Genomic DNA, 17345 nt, shown 5'->3' on the forward strand with positions numbered 1-17345 from the left:
TGAAAGGGTAAATCTAGAGATCAGTAACAGCCACAAATTAAGTAGAACACGGACAGGGGGCAATGTGAAATATCCCCAGGTTTCCTTGGCAAGGTACTATAGCGTAAAGATTCATTTGGATGTGTTCTGGCAATCAGCCTTCTTGGATACATCTCGGTGATCTGCAGAGGGAAGGAAGAAAAGCTCCTTGTTGACACACGGCTGAGTGTCTCACAGAGGTTACAGTTGCTGTCACATCCAACTGAATGCAAAAGAAAGACTCGTAAAAAGATCTGAAGGCACAAAATGACCATGGCAGTAGCTTGCTATTTATTTCCAACTCAGTGATAGCTCTTTGTGAAATGCTTTAACAAAAGCTATTTTACTAATGTTATTTGGAAGGGACATTGACACCTGTGCCCAAGTCTTCTTCTGGCCTACTTGGGATTAGTTCTGAGATTAGTTCTGCTCAAGTAATTTCAGGCCAGCCAAAGAACTATGTGTGCAACAATTACTAGATGCATTTAAAAATATTTTCAGCCTGACAGATGCAATAGCTATTCCCTTTTTGTTTGGTTGCTTTAGGACAGTGGTGCCAGCTTGGATCCTGAACAGCACTTTAATGAACTTGATATTGGTGCCTCAATCCTCAGCACTAGTCGGACACCCTCAGTATCATCCAGGAGCTCACCAAAATCTTCCCACACACCCAAGTCAGATCCAGCATGTGAGTGACATTCCTGGGTTACTACATTATTTATAATTTAGCCAAATTACAGAATCTTTGTCTATATACCACAGCTGCTAATTTAACACTTATTTATGAGATATTGGTGATATGTGTGTATGATGTGTGACAATGAAGTGCATAATCTGAAACGGTAACGTGCAAGAGAGAAGGTTCTAGTGCAACCACCCATACACTGGAAAATGTGTAGTGGGACTAGTGGGGAAAAAAGCCAACAAACTAACCTAAATTTACAGTTATTCAACCCATATGAAGGGAGTACCAGCTGTTTTAGAACAGCTCTTGGGTCCTTTTTCTCCATTCATTAGAACACGGAATCTTTGACAAGGCCCTCTGTATCAGTTTAATTTTGCTGCCATTGAAGTCAACAAGACCAGTCTTGACTCTTGCTGGGATTTAGCCAGGCCATAATCATTTCCAGCTAGGTCTTGTTGTAATTCCCACTTCAAATGGAGATGATTTCCAGCATGTGAGAACTTACTGGTACTTTTCTTGCAGCTACACCAACAAAGCTGATTGCAGAGACTAACACTCCCTTGCCAAAAACACCGAGCACACAGCAGGATTTGTCCGTGCATAGACTCAGTCAACCTACTACTCTTCAGGTAACTTTACAAAGAGTCATCAAAATAGGCAGATGGTATAAAGCATGTGCCACGTACGCAGCTGAACAAATAAAGATGACTTACACAAAAGCCCTGACGTGAGAAGAAACCTAAAATTTAAAGGGGCCAAACTTATAAATGAAATTTTGTTTTGTTTTTAACTTAGGTTTCTTTGCCTTCTCTGACTCCATGTGAGCTTCTTCCACAGCAGTTGCTGCCTCCAGCAACTCTGCAAAATCAGCCTGCACCTCTGGCACAGGTTAGTTGGGCATTTGAAAGGGGTGACTTGCCTATCTCATGATATTTTCTCCTTTCATCTGGGAAACAAATTCATTAATAGGATACAGGTCTTTGGGGGCTTTAGGTTATCTCCTTAGTAGCTAATATCTCCAAATCTGCTAGCTCTCAAATGCTTAAAGTATTGTGGGAAAGAATTTGAATTGTACACTTGTGTGTTTAAACATGTAGCTGCATACAGGCATTCAGAGCAGAAGCCCAAGTGCTTGTAGGTTCAAGTGCGTGCAGGCATCTGTTTCATGGAAGAACAGATGGAAAAAGAGTTTTCAACTTCGCATCTACAGAATCAGATCCCATGAAAATCAAGATCATAATGAAAATTTTAAAAAACCCCGAAGAATTAACAGAGACCCAGTCCTCCCAAAAACACTTGTTTGTCTGTGCTGATGCAGAGCTAAACAGCAGTAAGGGACACATAAGTTCAACAAAACCCAGTAACGTGAGGATGCTGCTAGAGATAAATTCCTCCACTGAAATCTATTAACCTAAATCTTCAAAGTGGGTGATGGCCGCCCCAAAACACCTCCGTGTTTCATTTGTAGTGCATTTTGAAGGAGCAAATTTGAGTACTATGTTCCATCACATTGTTTCTTTCATGTAGCCATGCTCTGATGATACACCCCAAGATCTGATGATTTGAGAAACAACAGAGTAGTCCTGGGCCCAGGCTGCTTCTACTATTGGTACCCAGTACTCCCTCAACAAGATCCCAGAGTTTCTTTCTGTAGCATTAAACACAGAAAGTCCTGAGATCCCTGCTTTAAAATATCAAATTCTCATTTATCTTCTATGTTTAATATTCTTCTCACGACTCCACACCAGCATGCAGTGAAGAAACAGCATATCAATTATCCGCTCATAGCATTTCATTTTCTTTTACAGATATTCCTCTCCGTTATTCATTAGTGCACTTCCAAACATCAATTAGTTTATTTATTATAAACCCATACATGTTTTGTTTGACTTTTTTCTACCTCCCTTTCTTCTTCATCAAAGCTCTTTGTGGAGGGATGTTTTCCAGTCATTTACCGAGAGCCTCGCTGCCTCACTCCTTCCCTGTATAATAGTCTTACTGGCACACCAGCTGCATTTCTTCTCTGCCAAATCAGAGCATTGTCCAGTCATGTAGCCACTGATCAAGACTCTTTGGACTGGCTAAAACTTGGTGAAAGGAGGAGGGCTGACTCAAGTCTGTCTACGCAGGCACCCCTCCTCTTGATTGGCAGCAAAGTCACAATGATGCTCCTAGCAAAGTTTGAGATGGAGCTTCCCTTGATGTGGAGCAGGGGAATAGCACCTGAGTCGCAGCTCAGGTGGCCAAGGCTCATACTCTGCAGTGATACTCCTGGGAAAAGTAGCAAATCTTCACAGACTTGGGTGATTTTCATAAACTGTTGAGAGAATTATGAAACCATTCTGTACTTCCCACCTTAAAATAATAAACTTGTCAGCCTACAGCAAGGTAATCTGTTATTTAAGAGACAAGGTACCTGCAGCACTAAGCGAGTAAGGGAGAAAACCCAAGTACATGTGCTTCCAATCATGAACATTTCCTCTGTGTTGTAGTTGACTGTTTTGCAGTAGTCTGGTGGCAGAACACAAGCTCATCACTTCTAGAAACAGCATGGCCAGGCGTCCCATGGCCAGACAATGAGGAGGACCTGCACAAGTTGCTCCCAACTGCCTTTCTGCCACTTGTCCTTAGCAGAAGGTGACCGACGGCAGGAGCTGAAAGGCTGTTTGCTGAGCATGGCCACACAGGGCCCTGGCACTCTGATAGGTGTCCTTGAGGCTAACAGTTGGCTACAGGGTGGCAGCCAGGGGGAAAGGACATTTTAAGTGGCCACGACTGCATCTGCAGAGAGCAGCTAGTTCCCGCCTCAGGCACCATCTGCTTGGGCTTTGATTAGTTTTATTTTGAGCAACGGCTGCAATGGGCTTGTCTCCACCAAAATGTGGGTTTAGCTTCTGCCTTGCTTGCCTTCATGAACAGACAGCAAAGTAATAGATGTCACCTGAATGCAAATGGTTTACTTTAGACCAAATTCTCCCTTTTATAATGTTTGTTTGTTTGCCTACCTCATTGTAATAAATTAAAATCCCCTACAACCCAGCGGATGTTGATGACTGAATAATAATAAGTACTAATAATCCGTTTGGGATTGCACAGGTGTTATTCAGAAGACAGAAAGAATGAACAAGTTGTTCAGTGAGCTGCAAAACTAATAAAACCTCATTTCCCAAGGGCTGTGCTTTGCAAAGCTGGCACACGACCCAGCCTTTCCCACAGGAAGGCAATGAGCAGGTCCCTCTGTCCTTTGCTCAGCTATAGCTTTCATGAAGTTAGATCAATCTGGTATTTTTGAGACTCTCACAACTCTGTTGTATATCTCTAGCATTTGCCAGAAGGATGAAAATTTGGAAGGTAGGCAGAAATGAACAGCTCAAAGGAAACTGAGGTAAAAAATAAATAGAGTCTTTTTTATTTTCTTTACCCAGCTACCAATTTCATAAAACTTGTAGGAAAAGGATGTCTGTGAGGTGACCACCTTTTTGTTCAGTGTGTCTGAAATGGGGGACCATCCTGACAAAAACCAGGGCTGTAGGTCACCTCCTATGGTTCCAGCCCTCCAGCATCTAGAGAGATGGAGGGATTAACCCTGGCACCCTGTGGTTGCACTTGGGGGAGGGATACATCCCTCCCTGGGCATGGTCCAGGTGGTATCTTCCATGTGGGATGGAGTTGTCACAACGTAGAAGTGTCCATCCTTCTACCTGGGCTGTACAGCATGTCTGGACCATCAGTACATGTGCGGTGAGCCTGGTGGATTGTCCCCTTCCCTACCTGAATGCCTGCCAAAACAATCCCAAAACCATCTTTTTTTTTTTTTTTTAAAGAAACCAGACTAAAATTATGGCTGTAGGTTTTGTAGGTTTTTTCTCTGTGTTAACAAATCTTGATTAAACTGGCATAGACATCTCACAGGTATACTCTTCTGTGTTTGCCTGCATGTGGAAAGCTGGAACTTTTCTATGCATAATCTGCACTTTTCTGAGGATCCTACAGAAGTTCGTAAACACCCCAGTGAGACAGATAGCAACTTCATCTGGTGCAAATGGCAGAGTTAAAGCTGTGCAGTGTTTAGTGTGAAACATTTTGAGTTAAGGTCTTTTAATTTATTATACAATTACCGATTTCTCCCCTAATTAGTAGAGCAGTTAATGATCTTGAGATAAATACTCTCTAGTGCAGGTCAATTGCTGTTAGTGTCTCATTGTACAAAAACAATAGAATCTCTGTAGTCACTGGGGTCATGGCTAGAATTATCAACAAATTTGGGGGTTAAAGTGGGAAAGGGAAAAAAGCAAAAAAGAAAGTTCCTTGTCTTCTTCTGTAATGGCTGTCATTCAAGTAGACCAGCTAGTTGTTGTTGAATGTATTAATACAAAAGCACATGGAAAAGAGAGCAAAAAGACAATACTACATGAATATGCTAAATATAAGTAGGTGCTAAAAATAAGTAAGGAATAATAATTTAAAATCAATAGCAATGTATTTTTGTGTGAAACTTTGCAAAGCAAATTCAAATTTGAAACTCAGGTCTGGAAATGGATTTCATTTCTAATTGAAGTATAAAATTGCTATGAAAGTATCTGTTATAAAATTCCTTACATTTATTAATTGAAGAAAATCAGGTTCCTTTCCCAAAGAGTCTTCAAGGAGTTTGCATGTTAATGAGGTCTGTCATCAGCAAGCCAGGCAGTTAAAATGAAGCTTTTGGCTAAAATTGTTTTTGAATTCCTTTCTGATAAAGATCCTTTTAAAGACTTTAGAGTAGTTTTCACGAACAGAGTTCATAGAGATGGAATTAGGTTGTGAGACTTAGCTTTTTAAAAAATCCTTCTATACAGACCCAGATTAAAGCAGGAATTAGCTCCATCTCATCTTATCAAGCTATAGTGTCATTGTGCTCTTACATGGAACGGTACCCAGGACTCTTCAGGAAATTCAGGCTGAAACAAGCTGCACTGGACACTCTTTTGAGCCACTTGCCCTTGTTCCCAAACATCAAAGATTTCCACTGGTCCATTTCTTGGGTTAATACCCTATGTGTGGACTAGAAAAAGATAGAGACCCAGGTCTGACTTCTCTCCCCTGGGAGCTTTGACATCACTTTTCTGCTCTGGGGAAGGACCAAGTTGCAGATCACAGTGCTGTTGTTCAAAGGCAAAAGCACCGTGGATCACAGTGCCAGAGGCCAGGTTCTCTCTTTCTTTCCTGGGGCAGATGGTGCAAGCTGTGAACTGCAATGCCTCTGCCATGAAAGTGGGCTCTGAGAGCCTCTGCACGGGCCACCTCAGCAGCCCTCCTTCCTCCTAAGCAGGGCTGGCCACAAAACTCCCCTCCACCTTGCCACATGAGCAAACTCTTGGTGCAGTGGCTTCCCAGATTGTGCGGGAAAGCTGCCTTCAACCTGCTAAATAGATATAAACTTTCTGAGGTTCTCGTCCTTTCCCACCTAAAGGCCATTTACATGGGAGAATTTAGCTTTGCTGGAGAGAACGTGAAGGTATTTTGCATACTTAGCTGGTTTAAGGCAAAGCAGTTAGTTGATACAAATCTGACCTGTCACATTTAGATTTCTCTAAGTAGACAGAAATTTCATTTAACTGTACAGTGCTGCTAGCACCTTAGTTCTCCTTAAATCTCTTTTTGCTACCATTCGTGTTTTCCTATTAAAAAGCCCCAAAATGGTGTGAGCAAGTGCACCTCCATGGAGCAGGAAGGCTCCTGCAGCGCACATCAGTTCACCCACTAGCACAGAGCCACTGGAACAACCACAGGAATGAGGCACTGTTTTCAAGTCACACCAGAATTATTATAATTTTTCTTTTCCCTGGATAGGCAGAGCACCTGATGTTTTCAGAGGCCTTGGATAATTTGTTTACAGAAAAGCTTACAGATTTTTCAAAGTTGCTTTTTATTTTTCCCCCAAAGAGTGTTTTTTACTTTTGGACTATGAGCTCACGCAAAGCAACTATTCCAAACCCTAATAAAGTAATAATTAACTTTGATGGACGTTCAATTATACTTGAAAACACCAAATAAAACTAGGCATTTATTGTTGTGTTAGTCCCCTCTGTGCTTACTGAATGATTCTATTTTGTGCCAAGTATGGCTGCTATTGGAGGTTACACTTTCTTCTTCACCCCGAGTAGTGATCTCCATTTTATATTATTATTATTTAGGGTAGCCTTTCTCTCACTGAGCTGAGCTATTCATTCTATGACATGCAGCAGAATGACTTAATGAGTATTTCTTGTAGCTTGACAACTACTCAACTGTAGAATCAGAGAATCATAGAATAGTTTGGGTTGGAAGGGACCTTAAAGATCATCCAGTTCCAAGCCCCCTGCCATGGGCTGGGACACCTCCCACCAGCCCAGGCTGCCCAAGGCCACGTCCCACCTGCCTTGAACACCTCCAGGGATGGGGCAACCACAGCTTCTCTGGGCAACCTGTGCCAGTGCCTCACCACCCTCATGGTGAAGAATTTCCTTGTTACATCTAGTCTAAATCTGCCCTTCTCCAATTTATAGCCATTCCGCCTACTCCTATCACTACATGACTTTGTAAAAAGTCCCTCCCCAGCTGTCTTGTACACCCCCTTCAGGTAGTAGAAGGTCACTGTAAGGTCTCTAGAAATCTAGAAAATGTTTGTTGTGATCAGCTGTTGCGTAATGCTATAGTAAGTCATCAGCAGAACAAACCATTGCAGCATTGCATTTCTGTGCCAAAACCAGGACAGTGTTAGTAAAACATGTCCAGAATACATAGTTACGCTACATTAAAGGCTCCAAACCAAAGGTTAATAAAAATAATGCTCTCATTTGCCTTCCAATTAAGATGTTCATGATATTTTAAAGTAGCGTACCCTCACAAACAGTCCTTTTGATAATTCCCTAACAGAACAGGGTCAGTTGTAAGCAGATCACTCTAACGGGGAATATTTAATATATGTGCATAAAATTGAAAATAGACAAGATTTATCTCTGTCTAGATGTTAGTATATTACAAACATCTTTTATTCCTTTGGCTGTGCTTTACAATCAAGAAACCAATAACTTCTTGCAGAACAATGCTGTACTGAGGCCTGTTTGTATTATAACGACTGATTTTCCCCGCTTTGTTTTTCAGTTCTCGGCGCAGTTCAGCATGTTCCAGACCATCAAGGACCAGCTAGAGCAGCGGACCCGAATCCTGCAGGCCAATATCCGATGGCAGCAGGAGGAGCTCCAGAAGATACAGGAGCAGCTCTGCCTGGTCCAGGACTCCAGCATACAGGTGTGTTACTGCTGGGAGGAGCAGAGCAAAGTGGTCTCTCTTGAGTGGCCATTGATAGGGTTGGCAACTTAAAATTACCTCCAGAGTCCAAGAAATCTGGACATGTGGGGAAACAGCTCATTTGAATGAGGATGTTGCCCACTGAAAACCTCTTGAGTAACCTACATTTAGAAAGATTCAAGAGCTCTCTGGAAGAAGAGAAGGAAGAAATATCTCAACCTTAGGAGGAGGAGAATTTGCATTGTTTACAGTAACATTTTAATACTTTTATCTACTAAATCTCCTGACTGAGTGGCTATAATAGAAAAGTGTTCGAGTTCATACTTGGCAATCATTATGTCTCTACAGTTCATTAGGTTTCATTCAGTCACTGCTTGCTTCATGTTGGCATCACTTCTGCTCAGTATCTCATCCATCCAGCTCTTCCTTAGCCAACAGCACTCCTTCAGGCAGCAATCATCTCTTCTATTCAGTCCTTGTTTTCCTGACATTGCCCAGACTGGATACAGACCACGAAAGATCGATTTCCTTATCACATTAAAAAAAAAACATGCTTCTGCTGATGTTCATTTGTTCACACTTGGGAGGTGTCTGAATTTGTTCTTCACTGGACCAGCTTAAGCCTTTAGGGTGAAGCAGTCTGAGCCAGCTCTTCTTCTGCCTTTGATACCTCCTGCACAGAGATATAACTCAATAAGTACAGTACCTTCCTTTAATTCACCAAGTACAGTATCTGCTTTGTACTACCCCTTATGTCTACCAAAGCTCAGAAATAATTGCAGGTGCAGTTCTGTACACCGGAGGTTTTACTTAATGACAAAGTGACAAATCATTCCCTTCTGTGGAAGCTTTCTGAACACAGGTTGATTACTGCTATATTCCTCATAATTTAACTATAAATGCCAGGTTAAATGACCCTTACTAGAACTGTTGCATTGAGCACCCACTGTGACTATTGTATTAACAAGATTTTTTTTTAGAAGACAAGCTCTGTCACAAAAACTAATGTCTCAAAGAACATTTTAAGCACAGGATGAAAACCTGGGACTTGCTAAAGTCAGCAGAATTTTGCTCCTGACTTCCACAGGAATAGAATCTCACCCATCATCAGCATCTGTGAAATTCAGTTTCACATATTAAAACAAATTGGGATTGTATGTTTAGGCAATTAAGGGATCAGTGAAGCCAAATTAGAAACTTTGCCACCTACGTTGCTACATGTGCACTGCTGTAAGGCAACACAGTGATGGCAGGTCCCAAAACCAGGACTGTCTGTTCCTGGTGCCATATAAGAACATAGGTAGATCAGGTTCAATTTCAGTGCATTTCTTCTATTGTTTCTGCACTGGCTTTGATTACTGGGAAGGAAAAGTCTCCCTGCAATTAACTAGCCTTCATTTCAGAATCATGTCATATGTCTGAAAGCTATTATTGTTCTTATGAATACCAAGAGACATGGTATTCTCACTTCCTCTCTTTTTAATTGGGTGAAAACCATTACTCTCTTCTGGTGAAGTCTTCAATAGTCACAAATGCTCATCCTTTTATCCTTTTTTTTTTTGCATAATTCAGGCAAAAATAGATCAGAGCACATTCTTATATGCAAGAAACAGATTTTATTTTTACATAGCTGTCCCTCGTATGTGCTAAGGTGCTTTTAATAACCCAGAAACATGGGACAGATCCTCAGATATGCCCATGGAGAGCTCAGCTAGAGAGAAGAAGGGACCCAATGAGTAAACTGTGGGTAGTTCATTTGTACTAAGTATTTTCAGACCACGGCAAGTCTTCTGGTGTCAGTACTGACCATTTCCCAGCTTACTGCAGATGCAGAACTGAGAGGCAGAGGGAATAAAGGGCAGGTCATATCTGCCCAAGAGGGGAACAGTGGATGGAGAGGATCATCCATTGTAGTTCAAATGCTTTTCAGTCTCCTCAGAACAATCAAAGAAGGTGATGATATGTGAGTGGTCACACTGACTTGTGGACAGGGCCTTTTCATTCTCCCACTTTCTGTAGGTTGAAAAAAAGGCCACAAAAAAAACTTTGGGGGTATTGGTTGACAGCCGACTGAATATGAGCCAGCAGTGTGCCCAGGTGGCCAAGAAGGCCAATGGCATCTTGGCTTGTACCAGAAACGGTGTGGCCAGCAGGTCCAGGGAGGTTATTCTCCCTCTGTACTCGGCACTGGTGAGACCGCTCCTCGAATCCTGTGTTCAGTTCTGGGCCCCTCACCACAAGAAGGATGTTGAGGCTCTGGAGCGAGTCCAGAGAAGAGCAACAAAGCTGGTGAGGGGGCTGGAGAACAGGTCTTATGAGGAGCAGCTGAGAGATCTGGGGTTGTTTATCCTGGAGAAGAGGAGGCTGAGGGGAGACCTCATTGCTCTCTACAACTACCTGAAAGGAGGTTCAAGAGAGGAGATAGCCGGCCTCTTCTCCCAAGTGACGGGGATCAGGACAAAAGGGAATGGCCTCAAGCTCCGCCAGGGGAGATTTAGGCTGGACATTAGGAAAAAATTCTTCACAGAAAGGGTCATTGGGCACTGGAACAGGCTGCCCAGGGAGGTGGTTGAGTCACCTTCCCTGGAGGTGTTTAAGGCACGGGTGGACGAGGTGCTAAGGGGCATGGTTTAGTGTTTGATAGGAATGGTTGGACTCGATGATCTGGTGGGTCTCTTCCAACCTGGTTATTCTATGATTCTATGAATGTGCTGTTGCAGGGGTTGCAGGAATTAGTTTTGCTTTCTTTGCCCTGGGGCAATTTAAAAGAAAGCCTCATGCTTTGCATGCAGCACTTTTGTGACTCATAAACAGCGAGGAGTAAACTGTTAAATCAGAAATCCAGCCACGTGCTTTGCTCTACAGATTTCATCATTCAGGGAGCTGGATGTCTGCAGACATTGATCTGTGCCTGTTATCAAAGCTACAAAGCATAGTAGCAAACAGGCGAGCCTTACTATTGAGAACATTCCTGATCTCTTTAATATTCCGCATAGAAAAGCTGTAAGCATGGGGGAGTGCCGTAGGCTGTCTGAAAAGAGGGAAGTGTTCTCCATTTTTCCCTCATTAACTGATTTATTAGCATATCTTCCCCACTGGTTCCCCTTCCCCACAGAAGTGTACAGGTAGCTCTGCGGAGAATTAAGCCCCATTTCCATTTCCTTCAGAGATCTTAAAAACTGCAGTACAGCAGTCCACCAAAAACCACTTTCCCAACTGGACAGGTGTTGAGAACAGTAGTCTGTGTTAGAAACTATTTCCAATTGCCTTGTGCGATGAAAGACAAAACTGACAGGGGGTTGTGGGCCATGAACAAATGTGTTCAAAACCCCATTAAATCCCTGTTACTGCTTTTCCTGACAAATGAAAGCATGAAGGACAGGAACAGCAAGAGTAACCTCAGAAGTCTGAAGGATGCTGTGCCTGCTCCAGATTTGAACAGTCTAGCTAATGAATTGCGGATGGGGAGGAAGCAGAAGGGCTGAGCCTGACCAGCCTGCAAGAACTACAAAAGAGACCATCCAAAGCCACCTATCATTTGCAAATTAGGCTCCCTTCAAAGTCAGCGAATCTTGGCTTCCCAGTCTTGTGCTTCTCATCTTTCTGTATTTTACGTTAAGACAGAGTCTTGATGTCTGCAGTGATGAGCCAGAAGGCTATAATCCCTTGATTATCCAAAGGAAAGGTAGAGTCAACGAACTGTTTTTCTCATGATGTCTTGACAATGTAGTTCATCCATTAGTTGCAGGGTCCATCTATCTTGGAATGAGGGGCAGCAGTGTCAGAGGGTCCTTCCCCTCCCTGACTGCTTTGCAGCGTATGTTAACAAGCTAGCCAATTAAAAAAATATTTGTAAGATGCTTCACTGACCTTGCAGTCTGCAAAATCAGCCACAAGAAATGTCATTAGCAGCAGTGCAGTTAGGGGGCTGCTAATTTATCTACTTGGATTTGTTCAGACTGGGAAAGATTTCATTCCTTATTAAGGGGTTTCTGTTATTTAAAGCTGTCATATTTCAGTGTTTCAGCAAAAATCAGGCAGGGCTATCACAAAAGAGATATGGTATAAAGAAATAGCAGTAAGTTTTGTATATATGAAGTATGTCATTGCTTCACATCTTGCCACACCAGAAGGACAGGATGTCATCCAGAGTGACCTGGACAGGCTGGAGAAGTGGGCCTGTGAGAGTCTCATGAGCTTCAACAAAGCCAAATGCAAGGTCCTACACCTGAATCGAGGCAATCCCCAATTTCAGGACACGATGGGGGATGATGTGATTGAGAGATGCCCTGCAGAGAAGGACTCGGAGTGCTGGTCGATGAGAAGCTTGACATGAGCGGGCAATGTCTGCTCGCAGCCCAGAAGGCCAACTGTATCCTGAGCTGCATCCAAAGAAGCGCGGCCAGCAGGGCATGGGAGGTGATTCTGCCCCTCTATTCTTTTCTTGTGAGACTTCATCTGGAGTACTGTGTCCAGTTCTGGAATCCTCAACATAAGAAGGATACGGAGCTGTTGGAACGGGTCAAGAGGAGGGCTACAAGGCTTGTGGTGATAGGACGAGGGGGAACGGGTATAAACTGGAGAGGGGCAGATTTAGGCTTAATATAAGGAAGAATTTCTTCATCATGAGAGTGGTGAGGCACTGGAACCAAGGGAAGCTGTGTATGCCCCATCCCTGGAGGTGTTCAAGACCAGACTGGATGGGGCTTTGGGCAGTCAGACCTAGTGGGAGGTGTCCCTGCCCATGGCAGGGGGTTTGGAAGTAGATGATCTTTAAGGTCCCTTTCAACCCTAACGATTCTATGATTCTGTGATTCTAAGCTTAACTAACAGGAAGAGATTCCCCACATTGATCCTCTCTTGGGTTAACTCTTGTTTTGGTAAGGCATCTTGAGTCTTCTAGTTCTGTGGGAACACGGGCTTAATGGCACCATTGCTTCCTGCCCTGTGCTTATTTTTCCAGGGCATTTATGTTCAGGTGGTAATAATGTTACTTTGGCCATTATAATGCAAGAGAGGATCTCTAGGTATGAAACACTCGGAGCTCTCTCAGGGTACAAACACATAAACAGAGAAAATTGGTTTATTGGGATAAACTCAGTTGTAAACGTATAGCATGTTAGCTGCCAACCATTACCCGTGCACATTCCTACCCAGTAGCACACTCTGGTAATTGCAAGGTAGGTTACTCTGCTTCCTTTCAAGGATGAGCTCCTCAGCCTTCATCTGGAAGTAAGGCATGCACAAAGGCAGGTCCCTGCAGAGTAAGTCATTCACCACAAGTTCACACCCTGCCTGACACTAGCATCAATAGATGTTGACTTTGCATTGCATGAATTTAGTGTTTCTCCAGCACTGTGCACCATGTGCAAGGACACTTAAGATAATCCCCCTACAGGTCTTAATTTGTGGTGATCAGGCCAGTTACCAGTGGGCTCACAATCCCCATCACATTTCTGAAACACACCACTTGCTTTACCTGTTCTGAATTTTGTGTCATATGTTTTATATCAAATCTTATATCAATGGTAACCATTTTCATTGCTAGAGCTAATCAAGAGAGTTAATTTATCAAACATGTCCAAAGCTTAGCTTCTATATACAGAAAATAAACAAGAAAACAAATTTTCATAATTCCTGTCTTTGATTTATTCATAATAAGTTCTATTTACTTGGCAGAAGTTACAAGACCATCTGTCTTTCTGATATGTAATGATTTCAAACTCAGTGAGCAGTGTTTTTAGAAGAAAACACTTTAAGGTAGTTTCAGACCTGCTGCAAGCAGCCCCAACTCTCTTTCTTGACCCATTTATTTATATCAGACACCTTTGAGATGTGGTTAGTCTAAAGCACCTTAAACAAGCCATTGCTTTATGTTTGTTAACATTTTCCTTAATTGCACCCTTCTCTCTCAGCTGATTAATGCAAGCTTCTTCTGCACTTTTTTTTCCAAGTAAAATCTTGGCATAGAGATATTCATTAGAAGTTAATCACATTTAAATTAGAACTGTGTTTTAAAAGCTAGATAAAGAAGTACAAACACAATGGATCTTACACAAAGAAAAGCAGTGCCAGTCCTTCGGACAAAAGTATGGTTTTTTTCCCAAGAAAAATTAGAGGGGTCATGATAGTTTAGGGAGTTGTTAATATAGCAATAAGCTGCAGAAAGGTGTACTAATTACTGGGCGTACCTCAGATGTACTGCTAGGCTTGAGACTGATGGATGAATAATTAAGAGAATAATTGTGATTCTGACTTCATTTAAAATCTAAGTAGTTCCACTTAAATTAATGGAGTTCCACGTGTGTAGCAGTAGTGTGGAGTCAGAATCAGTCAAAAAAATGGCTTTGACTACCCAGGATTCATACCTCCATACAGTCCTCAGTGGCAAGTGGCTATGTTCAAAATATTGCAAAGAGAGTTTGTAGCATTAATAATTCATAGTTTTAAAAGATGTCTTTTTCCTTTATGCAGTTATAATAAAAGAAATAGCCTCTCTAGAAAAGCAAAAATTCCCAAGCCCCATAACTTTTAAAGAAGAAAGTGTCATCTTGCCATGCAGGCATGGAGAGTATGTAGCTTACAGAAACACTAACAGAGCTAGTGGCTCTTTTGCACAAGTCAAATGCATGGCACGGTTAGGAGGAACACTGGGTGACAGTTACCTGATGGAAAATCAGATAAATGACAGTGACTGTCTGTTTACACATCTTCTTAATGATAAGGACACAGTCATTCAACACAGACAGCTCTGGCCTGACTGTGGCCTCATTAAAAACATTTGACAACCCAACTGTATGTAAGGTGTTGAATTTCCAGAGACAAATTCAAAAGCAGCCCTGTCTGAAAGGCAGGCTGATTTTGTTGAAAGGAGAAATGAAAAGACTGAAAAGACATGGAGTAACTCTCTTCTCTCTGGTCAGAATGTCTCAGAACGTGGTGAATGTACAGGGAACTGCTCTTATATGCCTGCCACAGAGAGAGGACTTGTGCCTTCAGGACACATTTCACAAGTAATGAGTGTACTTGCAGAACAAGAAATCAAGAAACTAGAGACAGTAGGGCTGGTAATGTAGGAAAGGCAGGTGAGTTCCAACTAACAGTAAATGCACAGTGAATCCAGAAACGACATAACTTCATTTTAGAATATATCTTTGGATTTAATTCTGTCGCTTTCATTATCCAAGGCAGCTGGGGTATGTAAATAAACCCTCCCCCCTTGTTTTCCAGATGTTCCTACAACAGCCAACGGTATCCCTGAGCTTTAGCAATACTCAGCAGCCAGAGCCACAACAGCTACAGCAGAGATCAGGGGCCATTTCTCAGCAGCAGCTTGTCCCCAGTCCTCAACTTCAAGGACAAATTGCATCCTCACAGACAGCGAACCAGCAAGCACTGAGAGAAGCAAGCGTGATATCGAGCCAGGTAATCATTTCTTTGAATAAAGAACCATTATATGGAAAGGAGACACTGAGCTGTTATTAAACAAGCAGGTAAAATCATGTCAATCTTGCAAGCGTGCCTTTGCTTTTCCTTATGTATGCTCCTATATAAGGGCAGCCTATATAAAGGGTCTCCTTATGGTGTTTACTTTGCCTTAAATCCCTTTGTTATGTCCTCAGCCATGAGGGTGGCTTGAGCAGCTGTTTCAGCTTTAAAACTGAACAGGGGGGCTGTGCAAAAGGTGTGGATGATTTATTGTTCTTCAGTTGATCCTGAAAGAAACCTGACCGCCCACATTGAAAAACAGAAATAGGGGTGTCAGCAGTGCAACCTCTCAAAATAAGCGTTAACCCTCCTCGCTCCTTGAATCCAGCTGGATGCCAATAACACAGCGAAGCCGTCTGCTGTGGTGGCACACAGCTGGAATACAGGGAGATTTGTGTGACACCTCCAGGTTCTGAGCCTAGCAGATTCCTGTACAGGGAAATAAAGTTCAGCCTCACTCACTAGTAACCGAGACCTGTGAAAGCTAGTAGGTTTTTTTCTTACTGCTGGTTTCTCGGCATTTTCAGTGTTTCCTCTTCCACCCTCCTGTTGTACCTCCTTCACAGAAAACTTAGCTCCTACTTCTGTTCCTTGAGTGTGTGTCAAACATAGCTGTACCATTATCTTCAGACCCCTCAGCTGTAGCTTTTAACCTCCTACATACCGGTATTATAATGACTCTATTAAAATAAAAAGTCTATCCATATTATAAATAGAAAAAAAACCACCTTTTTTTTTTCTTTTCATAAGATTTATTCCCATAACTGGGCTTCCACAGCAGTGCTAACCACACCCTATATTGCTCATGTCTTCATAGGGTTGTGTTTGTCTCCACAACTGCTTGATTGGTGGTGTTGGGGCTGCTTCGCTTTCACAGAACTCTGGTCTTGAGGCTTTTGTGGGTCTGCAGAACACAGCATGGGGCAGCAGTGGGTATGAGAGCTGGTACAGACTAGGGGAATGCTGTCACTTCTTGTATCCTGACAGCAACTGGGTGACCACACTGCCAGGTAGTGGAGGGTGGAGGTTGTGGTGGGGCAGGTGTTGGTCTCTTCTCCCAAGTAACAAGTGATAGGATCAGAGGAAATGGCTTCAAGTTGTGCTGGGGGAGGCGTAGAGTAGATATTAGGAAAGATTTCTTCACTGAAAGAGTAGTTAGGCATTGGAGCAGGCTGCCCAGGGCAGTGGTTGAGTCAACGTCCTTGGAGGTATTTAAAAGACATGGTGCTTAGGGACATAGTTGGGTGGGCTTGGCAGAGTGAGGTTTATGGTTGGACCTGATTACCTTAAAGGTTTTAAAAGTCTTTCCAAATCTAAGTGCAAGGTCCTACACCTGAGTCGAGGCAATCCACTGTTTCCATATAGGATGGGGGACGATGTGATTGAGAGATGCCCTGCAGAGAAGGACTTGGGGTGCTGATGGATGAGAAGCTCGACATGAGCTGGCAATGTGTGCTCGCAGCCCAGAAGGCCAAGTGTATCCTGGGCTGCATCCAAAGAAGCGTGGCCAGCAGGTCGAGGGAGGTGATTCTGCCCCTCTATTCTTCTCTTCTGAGATCTCATCTGGAGTGCTGTGTCCAGTTCTGGAATCAACATAAGAAGGATATGGAGCTGTTTGAACGGGTCCAGAGGAGGCTACAAGGATGATCAGAGGTCTGGAGCACCTTCCATATGAGGACAGGCTGAGAAAGTTGGGGTTGTTCAGCCTGAAGGTGCCACAGGAAAGCTGGGGAGGGACTGTTCACAAAGGCTTGTAGTGATAGGACAGGGGCAATGGGTATAAACTGTAGAGGGGCAGATTTAGACTAGCCACTAGGAAGAATTTCTTCACCATGAGGGTGCTGAGGCACTGGCACAGGTTGCCCAGGGAAGCTGTGGCTGC

At 43.0% G+C, this 17345-nt stretch overlaps 2 protein-coding genes across 6 annotated transcripts in view; both read left to right on the top strand.

The window, feature by feature from the left end:
- RPL31 (ribosomal protein L31) overlaps positions 1-17345 on the top strand; it is a 492543-nt gene that overhangs the window by 458955 nt on the left and 16243 nt on the right. The window lies entirely within an intron of this gene.
- Positions 1-17345, top strand: part of NPAS2 (neuronal PAS domain protein 2) — a 113526-nt gene that overhangs the window by 89033 nt on the left and 7148 nt on the right. For both annotated transcript variants that reach the window (XM_069876657.1, XM_069876648.1), the window contains 5 exons: positions 565-706; positions 1226-1332; positions 1499-1591; positions 7829-7975; positions 15206-15400. In XM_069876657.1, coding sequence (XP_069732758.1) covers positions 565-706; positions 1226-1332; positions 1499-1591; positions 7829-7975; positions 15206-15400 — 684 coding nt within the window. The remainder of the gene's footprint in view (positions 1-564; positions 707-1225; positions 1333-1498; positions 1592-7828; positions 7976-15205; positions 15401-17345) is intronic.

This window comes from Phaenicophaeus curvirostris, chromosome 1 (genome assembly GCF_032191515.1).
Source record: "Phaenicophaeus curvirostris isolate KB17595 chromosome 1, BPBGC_Pcur_1.0, whole genome shotgun sequence".
NCBI lineage: Eukaryota > Metazoa > Chordata > Aves > Cuculiformes > Cuculidae > Phaenicophaeus > Phaenicophaeus curvirostris.